The sequence below is a fragment of the Monodelphis domestica genome, chromosome 2, assembly GCF_027887165.1.
Source record: "Monodelphis domestica isolate mMonDom1 chromosome 2, mMonDom1.pri, whole genome shotgun sequence".
Lineage (NCBI taxonomy): Eukaryota > Metazoa > Chordata > Mammalia > Didelphimorphia > Didelphidae > Monodelphis > Monodelphis domestica.
In genome coordinates, this window is record NC_077228.1 from 290,994,222 (window position 1) to 291,012,141 (window position 17,920).

The following is a 17,920-nucleotide window of genomic DNA, read 5'->3' on the forward strand; positions in this document are numbered from 1 at the left end:
AGGGAAATTACAAATCCTAGAGCATTTTGGGATTTAGTTACATAGAATCGTTGATTCAGAGCTAGAAAAAACCTCTTAAAGTCTTTGTGGTCCAACCCTATCATTTTATTTTATTTCATTTATTTATTTATTTATTATTTATTTATTGAGTCAATTGAGAACATTATTCCTTGGTTACAAGAATCATATTATTTCCCTCCTTCCCTCCCCTTCCCCTTCCCGTAGCTTACGTCCAATTTTACTGTGTATTACATGTGTCCTTGATCAAAACCTATTTCCATGTTGTTGGTGTTTGTATTAGGATGTTCATTTAGAGTCTATATCCCCAGTCATGAGCCCTCGATCCATGTAATCAAGCAGTTGTTTTTCTTCTGTTTCTACTCCCACAGTTTTTCCTCTGAATGTGGATAATGTTCTTTCTTGTAGATGCCTCCAAGTTGTTCAGGATTGCTACATTGCCACTAATGGAGAAGTCCATTACATTCCTCCTGGTTCTGCTCCTTTCACTCTACATCAATTCCTGGAGGTCCTTCCAGTTCACATGGAATTCCTCCACTTTATTATGCCTTTGAGCACAATACAATTTGTTAAGCCATTGCCCAATTGAAGGACATCCCCTCATTTTCCAATTCTTTTCCAACACAAAGAGCGTAGCTATGAATATTCGTGTACAACTCTTTTTCCTTATTATCTCTTTGGGGTATAAACCCAGCAATGCTCTGGCTGGATCAAAGGGCAAACAGTCTTTTAGCGCCCTTTGGGCATAGTTCCAAATTGCCTTCCAGAATGGTTGGATCAATTCACAACTCCACCTGCAATGCATTAATGTCCTGACTTTGCCACATCCCCTCCAGCATTCACTGCTTTCCTTTGCTGTCATGTTGAACAATCTGCTAGGTGTGAGGTGATACCTCAAAGTTGTTTTGATTTGCATCTCTCTGATTATAAGAGATTTAGAACACTTTTTCATGTGGTTATTAATAGTCTTGACTTCTTTAACTGAAAATTGCCTATTCATGTCCCTTGCCCATGTTTCAATTGGAGAATGGCTTGATTTTTTTGTACAATTGATTTAGTTCTTAATAAATTTGAGTAATTAGACCTTTGTCAGGGATTTTTGTTTTGAAGATTGTTTCCCAATTTGTTGCTTCCCTTCTAATTTTGTTTGCATTGGTTTTGTTTGTACAAAAACTTTTAAATTAATTATTGATTTTACATTTTGTGATTTTTTTCTAGCTCTTGCTTAGTTTTAAAGTCTTTCCTTTCCCAAAGATCTGATATGAATACTATTCTGTGTTCACCTAATTTGTTTATAGTTTCATTCTTTAAATCCACCCATTCTGAGTTTATCTTGGTGTAGGGTGTAAGGTGTTGATCCAAACCTAATCTCTCCCATACTGTCTTCCAATTTTCCCAGGAGTTTTTATAAAATAGTGGATGTTGGTCCCCAAAACTGGGATCTTTGGGATTATCATAGACTGTCTTGCTGAGGTCACTTACCCCAAGTCTATTCCACTGATCCTCCTTTCTGTCTCTTAGCCAATACCAAATTGTTTTGATGACCACTGCTTTATAGTATAGTTTGAGATCTGGGACTGCAAGGCCTCCTTCCTTCACATTTTTTTCATGATTTCCCCGGATATCCTTGATCTTTTGTTCTTCCAAATGAACTTTGTTATGGTTTTTTTCTAATTCAGTAAAAAAGTTTTTTTGTAGTTCAATGGGTATGGCACTAAATAAGTAAATTAATTTGGGCAGGATTGTCATTTTTATGTTAGCTCATCTGACCCATGAGCAGTCAATGTTTTTCCAATTGTTTAGATCCAGTTTTAATTGTGTGGAGTGTATTTTATAGTGGTGTTCATATAGTTCCTGTGTTTATCTTGGCAGATAGATTCCTAAGTATTTTATATTGTCTAGGGTGATTTTAAATGGAATTTCTCTTTCTAATTTTCCAAGATGTGTTGGAAATATATAAAAATGCTAATGATTTATGTGGGTTTATTTGGTATCCTGCAACTTTGCTAAATTTGTTGATTATTTTGACTAGCTTTTTTGTTGATTCTCTAGGATTCTTTAAGTAGATCATCATATCATCTGCAAAGAGTGATAGCTTGTTCTCCTCATTGCCTATTTTAATACCTTCAATTTCTTTTTCTTCTCTAATCGCTACAGCTAGTGTTTCTAGTATAATGTTAAATAATAGAGGTGATCCTCGGTTACCGAGAGACTACTACTACTACTATTACTAATGGGCATCCTTGTTTCACTTCTGATCTTATTGGGAAGGCTTCTAGTTTATCTCCATTGCAGATGATGTTTGCTGATGGTTTTAGATATATACTGTTTATTATTTTTAGGAAAGGCCCTTCTATTCCTATATTTTCTAGTGTTTTTCAATAGGAATGAGTGTTGTATTTTGTCAAAGGCTTTTTTTTTTGCATATATTGAGATCCAACCCTATCCTTTTAAAAAGGAAACAGCTGATGTTAGAAGACTAGCATGTATTAATTCTGATATATTTTAAAGCAAAAGCAGTGCATTGATGTGTCAGTCAGTGGGAATAATAATAGAAATAAGTGGCTTCTTGATCACCAATAGTTTCCCAAGGGTGTGTTTGTAAGTGGCATCTCTGTGTGGAAGACATGAAGCAGAATTCATCATGCCAGCCTCCTGTGAGATAATAAATGCAACCATAGTGCACCTACCTAGCACACAGTCAGAATAGTTGATGTCCAGAGCATCCTGATCTTCGTGTTGAAGCTTCTCAGCCAAGTATAGAACGAAGCTAAGGATGAGGGAGATGCTGGCATATTGATCTGGGGCTATGTATTCCAGGAGCATTGGCCACATAAGCTGGGGAAAAACGTTCTTCATTAGGAATGAGTTTTCTCTTCATGGAAGCTTATCATGTCTGTCTCCTTGGAATTTTAACCACATTAAAAATTGAATAGATTCCCACCCACCATCCCACCCCTTTCAGTTGACAATATTATGTGAATCTTGATGCCTCTTTCATGAAGAACTCTAATAACGTCTATCAGAGAATGAATCTTTATTTGCAGAGAGGTACTTAACTTACAGGGCAGCTAGGTGGTACAGTGAATAGAATGCCAGACCTGGAGACAAGGAGACTCATCTTCTTGAGTTCAAATGTAGCCTTAGGCACTGACCAGCTTTGGGAACCTGGGCAAATCACTTAAACCCTGTTTGCCCTGTTTTCTCATCTGTGAAATGAGCTAGAGGAGGAGCTAGAAACCACACTAGTATATTTGACCAGAAAACCCTAAAGGGGGTCACAAAGAGTTGTACGTGACTTAAAAATGCCTAAACTGCAATGACTGATTATATATTATAATGGTGAGTCTGGAAACTGTTGTGCATGCCCTGAAAAGTGAAGGAAGATTCCCTTTACCTTAGCCATGGAGGGATTATGGACACAGTCAGCCAAGATTTCCAGACATGATTTTTTCAGTTTTTTCCTTTCATCTTTAGCTTCCATCTCCTCTGAAGCCTTTGGGAGGAAGGCAAAATCATGAGAGATAGTTTATTTTTCATCCTACTTTTTTCATAGTCATCAGAAAGACCAGAAAGGCATCAGAAAGAATGAGGAAAAAATAGAAGACTGACAGGTGAACATCTAGTTTGAAATATTTCCTTTGTAATTTAATTGAGATAGCCCAGAGCTATTTTTTTCACCTTTCATAGAATGCCATGTTAAGAAGATACAGAGGGGAGGCAGCTAAGTGGCTCAGTGGATTGAGAGTCAAGTCTAGAGATGGGAGGTCAGAGGTTCAAATATAGCCTCAGACACTTCCTAGCTGTGTGATCCTGGGCAAGTCCCTCAACACCCATTGCCTAGCCCTTGCCATTCTTCTGCCTTGAAACCAATATAGAGTATTGAATTTAAGACAGAAGGTAAGGATTTAAGAAATAAAAAGATCCATCAATCAATATTTGTTTTCATTTACTTTATATCATCTAAATAATATTTTATATCATTTACATAATACTTTAATATTATTTTATTTATTTATTCTGTAAATTCCCATGAATGCCTGAGAGGCTCAACTGTTCAATTATTTTCTAAAGTATTTGATGGAGCATAAAATACTTTAGAAAGTGATCTGAATTCTACTCCATATGTGTCAAAACAGAGATCGAGCAGTGGACATTTGAAACTTGATTATGATTAAAAGAAACATTGGGATGAGGCCTTCCTTATCTTGTTCACTGCCTTTCCATCACATGCTCAGAAGAGAAAGGAGATTTTGAAGAGATAATCCGTTGCTGCTGCCACGACCAGGGCCACCACCACCATCATCTCCCCTATCTGCTTATTTGTGGCTCCTTTGTCTTTCCAGAACCGCAAGCCCCGAATCTGGTTCTCTGCTGCCCTCTAATGGTTTTCTACTGCCAGCACTTATGTTTGCTTTCTCTTCAGTCCTCTAATATTATATTGCCAGCTTCTCTTTGGAGGGAAGAATGAATGGTTACACTTCACCTTCTTTCCCTTTTTTTTTTAAACATTATTTAATTTGGTCATTTTCATACATTGTTCATTGGAAACAGATCATTTTCTTTTCCTCCCCTCCAACTTCTCCCCACCCCCCACCCCTTCCGTAGCCAACGTGTGATTCGTCTGGGTATCACATGTGTCCTTGCTCTGAACCCATTTCCTTGTTGTTGGTATTTGCATTAGGGTGCTCATTTAGCATCTCTCCTCGATCATGTTCCCTCAACCTCTGCAGTCAGGCAGTTGCTTTTCCTCGGTGTTTTTACTGTCCTCTGTCTGTCCTCTGCTTGAGGATAGTTTTTTCTTTTTTTTTTTTCTTGTAGATCGCTGCAGGTTGTTCAGGGACATTGTAAAGCCATTACTGGAGAAGTCCATTACGTTCTCTTGTACCACAATGTGTCAGTCTCTGTGTACAATGTTCTCCTGGTTCTGCTCCTCTCACTCTGCATCACTTCCTGGAGGTTGTTCCAGTCTCCATGGAATTCCTCCACTTTATTATTTATTATTCCTTTTAGCACATTAGTATCCCATCACCAACATATACCACAATTTGTTCAGCCATTCTCCAATTGAAGGGCATCCCCTCATTTTCCAATTTTTGGCCACCATAAAGAGCGCAGCTATGAATATTCTTGCACAAGTCTTTTTCCTTATTATCTCTTTGGGGTACAAACCCAGAAGTGCTATGGCTGAATCAAAGGGCAGACAGTCTTTTAGCGCCCTTTGGGCATAGTTCCAAATTGCCTCCAGAATGGTTGGATCAATTCACAACTCCACCTGCAATGCATTAATGTCCTGACTTTGCCACATCCCCTCCAGCATTCATTACTTTCCTTTGCTGTCATGTTGAACAATCTGCTAGGTGTGAGGTGATACCTCAAAGTTGTTTTGATTTGCATCTCTCTGATTATAAGAGATCTAGAACACTTTTTCATGTGGTTATTAATAGTCTTGACTTCTTTAACTGAAAATTGCCTATTCATGTCCCTTGCCCATTTTTCAATTGGAGAATGGCTTGATTTTTTGTACAGTTGATTTAGCTCTTTATATATTTGAGTAATTAGACCTTTGTCAGAGGTTTCTGTTATGAAGATTGTTTCCCAATTTGTTGCTTTCCTTCTAATTTTAGTTACATTGGTTTTGTTTGTACAAAACCTTTTTAATTTGATGTAGTCAAAATTATTTATTTTGCATTTTGTGACTCTTTCTAAGTCTTGCTTGGTTTTAAAATCTTTCCCTTCCCAAAGTTCTGACATGTATACTATTCTGTGTTCACCTAATTTACTTATAGTTTCCTTCTTTATATTCAAGTCATTCGTCCATTCTGAGTTTATCTTGGTGTAGGGTGTGAGGTGTTGATCCAAACCTAATCTCTCCCACACTGTCTTCCAATTTTCCCAGCAGTTTTTTTTTTATCAAATACTGGATTTTTGTCTCAAAAGCTGGATTCTTTGGGTTTGTCAAAGACTGTCTTACTGAGGTCATTTACCCCAAGTCTACTCCACTGATCCTCCTTTCTGTCTCTTAGCCAGTACCAAATTGTTTTGATGACCGCTGCTTTGTAATATAGTTTGAGATCTGGGACCTTCCTTTGTATTCTTTTTCATTATTTCCCTGGATATCCTTGATCCTTTATTCTCTTTCCCTACTTTCTTCCACTTCCAAAACGATGATTCCATGAATCCACAATCCAGCTCTGGATAAAAATATCCCATCACTCTTTTAGGATTGTTTTTTCCTCTGCTATTTTTTTATGGGGATTAATTACAAAGCCCTATGGGGGAATAGTAGAACACTTCTATCACCATCATTACTCTATCACAGCTACCACCACTACTACCACACTGATAATTCTATTAAGTAGGATTATTCCACATTTCTGGGGTCCATTAAATTCTATTTTTGCTTCTTAGCAACCTAGTAAGTCTCATAGCACTTGTACGATAAAACTATTTTATAGGTAAGGAAAGACAGGAAAGAAATGATAAAAGATGAAGCGGATCAAGTTATTATTAAAGTTTTTACCAAAGGTTTCCTTCTTGGTTCTGAAGACAGATAGGAAGGTACTAAGTTACTTCATTTTGGTTTTAGTTCTGTGAAGATTAAATTTAACTCTCCCCTGATTGTGAAAATGAAAATAATTAACTCTCCCCTGATTGTGAAAATTAAATTGTAACCCCTGACTATTTTTAGATTTAATCACCAAAAGTGTAAACACCCTACTTAAAGTTAAGAGGGAAGATCTGCCCATTTTTAGATTTAATCATCAAAGGTGTAAACATCCTATTCACACTTGAGTGGGGGAGGTCTGTGACCCACATATTTTCTAGTGGGCGATGAATGAGAATTACTGACTGCCTCCTGGGCAGTCCTAAATCAGGAATTCAACTGTGATTGGTAGACATAGAATTAGGAGAAGGCACAGGAAGTGATGCAAGAGAAAATGTCTTTAAAAGGGAGTTACAACTTCCTGAGTGGAGTTCTACTGACAGTTCTTTATTTGGAATGGAGGCTGGTGGAGAATCTACTAAGTGGACGTGAGCCATGGTGAGTGAAAGGCTGACTCCTTTCATATTGGATTTTCTGAAGAGGCTAGCCTCAGGAGAGGACCTTTCCCAGGTCCTCAGCTTTGCCGAGATCTAAGAACTAACTCTTCCTGCCCTGGTTGAGTCAGGGGCTGGGAGTAAATTACTTAGTGCTTAGGCTAGATATCTTATCCTATCCTCTCTCTGATTTTCTAACTTCATTTTTTCTATATTTTGTAAATAAATTATAAATAAATCTCTTCAGAATTTCATAAAATTCCTGGCAACCCTATTTTTAAATATAACTCAGTCCAACCTTTTTTTTTTTAATAAAACTCCCTATTTCCCCCTTACAGCTCTCTCTTCCCTTCTGGCTGATCTTCCTGTTCTAGGACTTGTTATCAATGTTCTAGCTCTGTATTTTGGCTAGCAAGGACATATGATACCTTAGCCTCCCAGAATTTGCTTACCCAGAAAAGGTGTGAGAACCTAGAACCTCTTTAAGGCAATGCTTTCCTCCAGTCTTCCCAGCTTGGTAATTTTCTGGACATCTTTTCATTTCATCATGAATATGGAGAGGTCCTTGCCTTCTTCTCCTACTTGTGATATGTGTGGCCCCTCATGATAGGACCATTATCTACCAGGGCTCTCCCTCATAACCACCACTTGGGTTTGCCTAATTTTCCCAGGAAGGTGACAAAGTTGTTTCCAGAATTTGTTTGACACAGGGACTATGACTCAAGCTATTGACTCCTTTAATACAGTAGGGTGAGGAGGGAGTAAATATGCATTTATTAAGTACCTAGTATATACCCTGAAAGGTAAGTATTATTATCCACATTTTACAGATAAGGAAATTGAAAAAGATAGAAATTATATAACTTAATAAGTCTGAGGCTGGATTTGAACTCAGGTCCTTACTGACTCCAGACACAGCATTCCATCTCTTGTTCTATCTGCCTGCCTCAGGAGAAGATCAAAACAAAACATGAGATATACTCTTTTATTTTAATATCTCAGTGGGGGGTAAGGAGGTGTAAGGGAGGAAACCAAATGTGTAAGAAACAATTGGACACAATGGAATGAGATAGTAGCATGATATAGTACAGAGGGGAATTGTGGTGGAGTCAGGTAGATGTGGGTTCAAGTCTCACCGTTGATACTTAATAGTTATGCGACCATGGGTAAATCATATAATCTTTTAGTACTCCCAAAAAACTCATTATAGATAAATTACAGATAAGGTGTCATCTGAATTAGGTATAGGGGTTTTCCATACTGGGAATCCTCTACCATGATGAAATCACAGGTCAAAAAAAGCCCAAGTACAGGATATAAGCAAGTGTTAATTGTGTAATTCAGGAACAAAAGCAAAACTGATTGATTTCACTTTGCCTATCTTCCATCTTGCCCTTTTGCTTTGGAGAAGGAAATGGAAGCCACTCCAGTATCTTTTCCCAAGAAACAATAATGTCATGAAGAGTTAGAAATGGCTGAAAAATGACTGAACTGAACCTTTTTGCTTTGGAGGTCTCTGAAGATGATCAATGAAATGGCTTAATAGTAGGTAGTGTAAGCAATGGAAAAGGATCTCAGCATTTTGGAAAAGAATCTTCAAACTAAGAAATTGATTCTTGACTATACTGGGTTTTCAAAAACCTTTACCTTCTGTTGTAGGATTAATACTAATAGATTCCAAGGCAGAAGAGTAGTAAGGGCTAGGCAATTGGGATTAAATGACTTGCTCAGAGTAACAAAGCTAGGAATTCTTTGAGACCAGATTTGAATCCAGGTCCCCAAACTCCAGGCTTGGCTCTCCATCCACTGAACCACCTCCCCTCCCCTGTCTATACTGTTAAAATGCTCATTCAACCTTCTTCAGTGGTATGCTGATAAATGTTTGACAACCCCCTCACCAGAACAAGAAAATGTAGTATGGCACACTTTTAAATTTAATCTATACTACTAACATTTCCCCCATTATTTCCTTAAGTCTAGATAATCAACAAAACCATAAAGTCCTGACTTATAGTGATTGCCAGTTTCCTGAAGAGTAAATCCTTATGCTGAAAAATTAACAATCAGCTCTGCAAAGCTGCTTTGGGCTGATTTCAGCACATTTTTGATCCTTCTATTTCCCAGCTACTACCCTTCAATCTTAGTAATTTTTGCTATCTGTCTCCTTTTCTTGAGAGACTAAATGACGCTGGAGGAAATAACTAAACCCTATTGCAAGAGTTCTCTGAAAATGTACACTATCCAGCCCCAAGTGAGCCTTAGGTGCTGTATTACAATCCATTGCTCACCTTCTATTTGATACTTTATCACATTCCCCACAGTGGTTATTCCAGATTTTTTCTTTCTCCTCCTTTTTCCATCTCTTTCTTCCAATACTCAAGCAGAGAACAGAATTTCCCCTTTTACTGAGAAGACTGAGGACATATGATAAGCAATTACCCCACTCTCCCTTTCTGTGCTCCTTCAAATCTTTGAATTCACCTTGAATTCACCTAGAGAGAAATAAGTTCTGATAGGGTGAGTATTCCCAGAGAAAGGCACTTACTGAGTTATCCAGTGGCTTCACACATTCATCTATGAGGAAGCGGATTAAAACTATCGCACTGTCTGTACACAGGTGACCCCCTTTCCCCAGAGCAAGCACCAGCTTGGCCATAGCTTCTTTAACCTAGTAAAATAAATATAAAAGGGAGAAATCATCAGGAAATTGGTAAATCTGTTATTATTATTCATTAAAGGTAAGCCTGTGGATATATAAGGTTATTTTATTTTTATTCTAAAACTAGAAAACATAAAGATAGCTAGCCACTCCTAGAACCCTGAGAGAGATACAGTCAACCTTATTCTGGAAGTGTGAAAGCAGAGAGATGCTTGTAATATGACCATCAGAGATAGGGTTTAAACACAAATCCTTTGTCTCCTCTAAATTCAGAGCTAGTGTTCTTTCCACTGTGGTACATGCCACTTTCCACTTGGATCAAATCGAAGTAGAGGGGATCTGCCATAATGGCAGGATAGCAGAAATAAATATAATTCAACTCTCCCCAATAACTCTTTCACAAAGATCCAGAAAAATGCACCAGATAAAGTCCTAATTGGCAAATCCAAGGAAAAAAATCCCAGTGATTCATTTTTTTCAGCCCTGGTAGAGATAGGTAGACACACATATGGGTTTGTAGACACTGAAGACAGGATCTAGCCAAGAATAACTAAGCAAAGCAATCTATCCATGAAGGCTGAAATAAGAGTGGGACTGAAATACAGCAAAAAAGAAGCCCCAGACCCATGATAAAAGGCATCTAACCTTGTATAGATTGTAAGACTAGGTGTCAATAGGCAGATCTTTTCCAACTACCCAGTTCTAGGGCACAGATCCTGGGTGGAGACTGACAAGAGAACATCCATCTTGGAGTGGCATTCCAAGGAGGGGAGAGGCCATGGGCATTAGGTTATGTACTGAGTGAGGAACAAGTTCAGAAGAAAGCAGCAGCTATGTGTCTCCAGGAATGGAGCAGAATACCAGAAAAGGAGATGTGTCTTAATTCCAGCCTCCAGGCCAGTATGAAGCATTTAACAGAATAAGCAAGGCAGAAAACTCTAGAAAGGAATTTGCAGGTTGATTACAGCAGAACTTTCTAGTGAACTGATAGTGGACAAGTTCAGCAGCAATCTAAGGACAAGCCCAGAAGTGTGATGATCCACCTCAAACCTAGGGAAATAACTTACAGAGGTCAAACTATGAAAGCAGACATCAAACTTTGCCCCTGGATTAGAGCACCACAGAACTACTAGAAGTTTGCAGTTCCCTATACCGAGCTGTTCCTGGATTCCTAGAATAACTTCATTCTTAATAACCCAAGAAAACAGCAGCAGAACCCAAGAGGATATAAGTTCAGGCAAAATATTTCCTTTTAAATTGCACATTGCCCAACCCTAAAATAACAATCAAAATCAGAAAGTAGAATGGAAGAATGGGCAAGCAAAGAAGAACATAAAGAACTATTCTGGTGACAAAGATGCTCAAGACATAAAGCAGGAAGTAGAGAAAGACACCAAAATCTCTATAAGGAAAATCCCAAATAAAAATTTCAGCTTGAGCACAAGATCAACTAGAATTCTTGGAAGGGATGAAGCAAGAATTAAAAAAAAAGAATTGGAAAATACCTTTATATATGAAATGAGAGTGGTAGAAGAAAAAAAGAGTTCTGGAAGAAATTACAAAGGGAATTAACAACTTAGTACAAGACATTAAAAAAATCTTAATAAAATGATACATTCGTTGAAAATTAGAATGGACCAAATGAATGTTAATAACCCCATAACACAATGAGAAGTGTTAAAACAAATTCAAAACCTAAAAAATAGAATAAAATGTAAAGTGTCATAGTAAAAATAACTGATATGGAAATAGATCAAGGAGAGATAATTTAAGGCATTGGACTGTCTAAAAGCTCTGACCTCTCCCCCTCAAAACAGAACATAGATATTATATTTCAAGAAAACTGTCTTATGTCTTGCAGAACCAGAAGGCAAAGTGAGAATAGAAAAATAAAAGCTCACATGAATATCACACAAAGCTAGAGTTATTGGATCAAAGAAAAAATATTGACACTATCCAGAAAGAAAAAACTCAAGTACTGTAGTCAAGATAGCATAAGATTTATCTATCAGTCACCAGTACAAAGAAGCAAAGAGTTTGGAATATAGTATTCCAGAATGCAAAAGATAGAGACTTGTAATCAGCAAAATCGAGTACAAGTCTTCATGGGAAAAATATATCTTTAATGAATTAGGAGCTTACACATGTTCATGATGAAAATACCATAGTTTAGTAGAAATCTTGAAATACAAATTCAGGAATCAAACAAAATATAAAAATGTAAACATGAGTGACCAACTATAAGGGACTAAACAAGGATCAACTGTTAATAGAAAATGGTATCTGTCCCCTCAGAACTCTATTGTCATCAGGGATTATAGAGGGTATCTAATTAGATAGACGACCTGGGATCAATTTTCTTATGTTTTGATGATCTTAAAAGGAGAAAAGAAATGGAGGGAGAAATCATTACAATAGAGTAAAAAGGAGAGGGAATGATGAGGAAAATTATCTCACAATTGAAGTTCTCTACAGGAAAACTATAGAAAAGGTTGAAGAATATATTAAAAACTGAATCTTATTCTCATCAGAACTAATCAAAGAGGAGAAGACACAGTTTGGTACAGATATACACTTCACTTAGCAGGATAGCAGCAGGGAAAGAGGAGAAGAGAGAAGATGGAAAAAGAGGAAGGGTAAGTTAAGAGGGATTAGTCTTAAGGAAAACAAATTCTAAGGAGGGGGAATAGTAAAAAAAAATTTAAGAGCAAGGAAAAGATAAGAATTTATCATTGGTGCTGGTTTAAAAAAAAAAGAAAAGAGAAGAGGAGCAGGGGAACTTTTAGTCCTGGTGTTTAGTGCTCTCCTCTGTCACCACCTTCTTCTGCTTTATAAAGAGTATGGAAAATAAAGAAAAGGAAAAGTATTAGAGAATAGGATGGAAGGAAATTTATAATTATCAGTCATAATTGTTAATGTGAATGGGATAAACTCACCTCTAAAACATAAGAAGATAGGAGAATGGATTAGAACTCAACTTAATATATTATTTACAAGAAACACTCCTGGAATATAAAATTAGCACATAAGAGTTAAAATGAATTCAACAATATCTATTATGCTCAAGTAAAGACTTAAGAAATTCTGATCATGATTCCTGAGATCTAAGAATGGATCCTCCCCCTCATCCCTTGCCAGAGAGGTGTTAGACTATTGATTCAAAATGAGACATAGATTTTGGACATGACCAATTTGACAACTTATTTTGTTTAATTATACATATGTGCTCCATCAGTGGTTTTTCTTTTTTTTTTTTACTCCTTCCCGCCCCCCACCCCCACCCCTTGGAGAGACAGGTGAAAGGAAGAGAAAATTAATGGTTGTTAACCAACAAAAAATAAAATAAAAGTTACATTTAAAAATAGAGATGCAGGCATGTGTCATGTTCCTTTTAAGGGAGTCTTATTGGTAGCTCTCAAACACTTGAAATGTTTGATGAGACAGTGCCCCCAGATAACCAGCTCCTCCACTTACAAGCTACATTTTCATATCTTTCTTCTTATCAGAAAAGCATAGAAGGATACTAGTTTGACTGACTTCAATATTCCAATTTGTGATTTTATCAATGAATGAGATAAAAATCAAATAAAATATATCCTCCATAGATGGAGATTATAACCCATTTATATTTACTATTAAAAGGGTCCCATATTGTCTTGTAAATCCACCAGAGAGGGGCTATCCAACATTCTGGGAGCCTAACTCTTTTCTCTTAATATTTTGTGGCTACCAATAGGGTATATAGTTGCAGTAATCTACAACTCTTATTAAATGATCAACTCATCTTTTTCTAGTCATATGTTTTTTTTCTGATGAACTCCTTTATACCATTTGGCTAATAGTGCTTTAAAATTCAAAGGCTTCTGTTTTATTGCATTCAATTATAATCACATTTGGAAATAATCCAAACAAAAAACACTTTGTAAGCTAATGGTTCTATGCCCAAAAGACATTTCTAGGCAAACACTGGCATATACCATGGAAACACTTTAATTTTATATCAATTACTTTTGAGAGTCTAGCTCTCTGACCATACTCTTCATTTGATTAAAATTTGATTAAAATTGATAAAAAATTAGTCACTTAAGGATCAAAATCCATTTCCCCCCAGTCCTTATACTGTTCATCCAGGAGAAGTGCTGAGTCCAAGCTATTAAAGGAAACTCAGAATACATTACACAAAGATGAAAGTTGTAATGAGCCTTATGGAGAATATTATTGAAATGACTACTGCCTGTGATTAACTTCAGGAGCCAACAGCACTCGTTCTTATGTTTGTGTATGGCCAGCTCCTTCTTCTAAGTCAGCCCTGTAGAGGCTCAGGACAAAGTTTTCATTTGGATTAAAGTCACTCACCTTGTAGCTGGGGTTCTGAAGCCATGGCCACAAAGCATGCTGCAAGTCTATCATGACACCCGGAGTCATTGAAGGAACTGGAAGAAGTAGCAAAGATAAATACACCATTGGTATAGAAAGCTACTGAGAAGACAACCCAGGTGTGGTCATCTGTGGTTGTAGGAAGCTTTGATTAAAGCACTTATTTATATCCCTTCCTTAATGAGGTAGAAAAATAAATCAACCCAATGCTGTGAGGAGAGTCTGCTGGTACCCTGGTAAAATTTATTAAATATGTTAAGATTTCTTTTCTGTCTCTTCCTCTTTGAGTGATATCATCATCCTCTACTTTTCTATATTTGGTAACTCATCACCATTGTCCTTCTTTCCCTTCCCTGGAATCTCATTACTTCCTACAACATGGCAACTTTGCCATCTCAGTTACTCATTACCTAATGTACAACCAGTTAAATCTAACCAACAAATCTTGGCTTATGTGCTAATGGGACACAAGATCTTTATTGTCAGTATCATTTCAGCCTTTGATATCTCTTACTAATGATATAGTGGGACCCCAACTAGGCAAGAGGGGAGGTTGATAGGCAGGCCAATAGGCCATAAATAATTAGATTTGAATCTCTCAGGCAAATGCCATATTCTAAATACTCAACAAAGAGGACTCAAGAAAGTGAATGTCTTGGATTTGCCTGATGTTTTTAGCTTCATGTTGGCCTTTGCCATTGCTATCATTACTACCCTTTTCCAATCTTCTTCCTCTTTTCTGAAGTTTCTTCCTCTTACTTCTTCCCTCTCTTGCTTTTTCTCATTTGACTACTTCTTCCTCGACAGGGTATCAGAGCACTGACATTTTTTATCACTCTCTGGAGGATCAGAGCCATATAAGGGGGAAAAATAAGCAAGAGGGGAAATGATTAGAACAAAGATCAAGTCATCTAGATTCTCCTAACTTTACATGATTCACAGTAAACTGTCTACATGACAGAGGCAGAAAAAAATAGTGTAAGATCTTATCAGAGAAGCAACATGGGGTAAATCACTGGACTTGAAATCATGGAGACCTCAACTCAAATCCTACCTCTGATTTATACTAGTATGTGACCCCAGGGAGGTAGTCATTTAATCTCACAGAACACTAGGCAACTCTTTCAAACTATAAATTGCAAAGACCTTACTGAACTATATTAAGAGAAAGTATTTTCTCAACCAGGAGTTCCCTATATCAATGAAATGGCAAGCCTAGTCCTTATCTCTCTCCCTATCTCTAGGGCTTGGCATATAGTGTGCCCTTATAAAAATGTTTGTTGATTGATTGCTTAATTACCAATGTATACTTTAGCTCCCTGATAACTATATGTAAGAAAATGTTCCAAATATGCCTTTAATTTGGCACGTGAATCTTTTCTGATTGCTCTGAAATGAAATTTTCTGGGGGATAAAAGGAAGGAATGTTATCTTTTATGTGTTTTGCTTTACACTGAACATAACCAGACTCTTAGCCTAATGTCGATCATAAGTCTCCAACATTTCATTCACTTTAGTATCTTGGCCCAGAAAACCTCAAATGGGTCCCAAAGAATGGGATATGACTGAAATGACTGAACAACAGGGTGTTTGATGACAGACAGACAGACAGAAACAAACACACACACACACACACACACACACACACACACACACACACACACACACACTGGACCTCAACTCCCATTTATATACTCTGGACCTCAGTTTTCTTCTCTTTCACCCTAAAATGAAGGTATCTCAGAAGTGACTTGGTTACATAGCATTCTGACAAATTCAGCAATTAGAAAGGCTCACAACTGTAACTCACTGTATTCACTTACGGTCAGACTTCACTAAGCCTTCCAAGACCCCAATAAGCCAACACAAGGCAACTTCGTTTTCCTCATTCTCCTCAATTTTCACAAATAAAAAGGCAAGTAACTTTTCCAGGTGTGCAGGACCTATAGAAAAAAGGCATTGAGATTTAACATGGTATCTTCCCAGTCAGAGTTTATTCAGTCAGGGTGATATATCAGTGATGGAGGGAGGAGGTATGTTTACAGTGCATGGCACATTGTTGCTCAATCATTTTAGTTGTGTCTGACTTGTCTTGACCCTGTTTGATCTTTTATTTGCAAAGATACTGGGGTGGTTTTCCATGTCCTTCTGGAGTTCATTTTACACATGGGGAAACTGAGGTAAAGAGGGATAATAAATAACTTACTCAAGATCATATACCCAGTAAGTGTTTGAGGCTGTATTTAAACTCAGGTCCAACATTCTTTCCACTGTGCCACCCAGCTGCCCCATACATGGCACATAGTTCATACTTAATATTTATTTATTGATTGATTGTTGCTTACCCAAGTCTTTAAGTCTGAGAAGGACCATCTGCACCTGTTCATTTGGAATTTCAGAAGAAGGAAAGCTTAGCTGTGGAAATAAAACACTCTGTTGACTATGAAAGGCAAGACCAGAGAAACGAACACATTAAAGGATGCAAAGGAGAAATAAAGAAAATGATGAGTGGGAAAAGCTCTATAAGGATCAAATTACCTTTTAGACTAGAAATAGAACAGCTTGTCTCAGGGGAAAAGGTGGGATGTGAGCCATATGAGATGGCTTAATATAGGAAATATATAAGGTTTCAGAATAGAGTTAAGAAAGCCAAATGAGGTCCTTGAGGAATCAGTAGGTTCAAAGACATTATAGAATTTTTAAAAGTCAATTGAAATGGCTACTTAATAAATATTCGTTGAATAAATGATCTATGGAATCAGACTAAGTTGAAAGAGACCATAGAGATCAACTTAATTCAATACCCTCATTTTATAGTAAAGGAGAAGAAAACAGGTCTGGAGAATATAAAATGAGAGTTGAGGTCTAGTGTCTGTCTGTTTGTCTGTCTGTCTATCTATCTATCTATCTATCTATCTATCTATCTATCTATCTATCATAATGAACTTGTGAATTCATTGATAAAGTAAGTTCTTATGGAGAAAATTTCTTCTGCTAAAGCAAATCACTACCTACCTTGCAACTTATACTCCTAGGAGAGTGGCTGTGGCACTGCAAAGGTAAGTGTCTTAGGATCATATAGCCAATATTTGTCAGAAATCAGATTTGAACTTATGTCTTCCTGAAATTAACTCTCTCTGTCTCTGTCTCTTTCTCTCTCTCTCTTTGTTTCTATCTCATTCTCTCTCTTTCACTTAGTTTTCTGTCCCTATGAACTGGGATGCTCCATTAGTATTCCATCATCCATTTCTAGGAAAAAGGGACTCCAAGGGCACTTAACAAAGAACCTGAGCTCTCCTTACCTGTGAATATAGCTCTTGGAACAGATGAGTTGGGTCTTGAAAGTTTGTGTTTATTGCCATAAAAGGAAGTAGTTTTTCACAAGTCCAGGGTACTCTATCCAGGACCAGAAGGAGACAAATATAGAAATTATATTGGTGTTGAAGGCAAGTACTATAGCAGAAATGGATCATAACCCCAATGGTCGAGCATTTCTTCTCCATGTTATTATACTTTGTTCTGATTCTGCTGCTCCATGTGATTGGAGAGGCTCCAGACATGGAAAACAAAGCACTAAACGTTGACACTTCAAGCAGCTAGATTTTTCACCAAGCCATGTATAGCACACAGGTTTTGTTTTCTCCCACAAAAGCACTCCTCACTTTAGCTTACCTATTTATGTTAATGGCACCTTCATTCTCCCAGTTACCTAGGGTTGAAAACTCCGTCATCTTTTTATTTTTTTTCCTTTCTCCCTCACTTTCACCCTCCAATCACTGGGCAAGTCTGTTCTCGTGGTTTTCACTTCTGCAATATTTCTCCCAC

At 37.3% G+C, this 17,920-nt stretch overlaps 1 protein-coding gene across 5 annotated transcripts in view; it reads right to left on the reverse strand.

The window, feature by feature from the left end:
* LOC103096394 (maestro heat-like repeat-containing protein family member 1) overlaps positions 1 to 17,920 on the reverse strand; it is a 143,553-nt gene that overhangs the window by 113,163 nt on the left and 12,470 nt on the right. For 4 of the 5 annotated variants that reach the window (XR_008916557.1, XM_056818348.1, XM_056818347.1 and 1 more), the window contains exons 2-8: positions 17,398 to 17,491; positions 16,441 to 16,510; positions 15,919 to 16,038; positions 14,075 to 14,151; positions 9,605 to 9,727; positions 3,416 to 3,514; positions 2,709 to 2,856 (exon numbers count right to left, since the gene is read on the reverse strand). Coding sequence is in view for 4 of the 5 variants with exons in the window: in XM_056818348.1 (XP_056674326.1) it covers positions 2,709 to 2,856; positions 3,416 to 3,514; positions 9,605 to 9,727; positions 14,075 to 14,151; positions 15,919 to 16,038; positions 16,441 to 16,510; positions 17,398 to 17,457 (697 nt within the window). In the remaining variant the exon portion in view is untranslated. Of the gene's footprint in view, positions 1 to 2,708; positions 2,857 to 3,415; positions 3,515 to 9,604; positions 9,728 to 14,074; positions 14,152 to 15,905; positions 16,039 to 16,440; positions 16,511 to 17,397; positions 17,492 to 17,920 lie in introns of those variants that run through there. The other variant, XM_056818349.1, reaches the window with a different exon arrangement.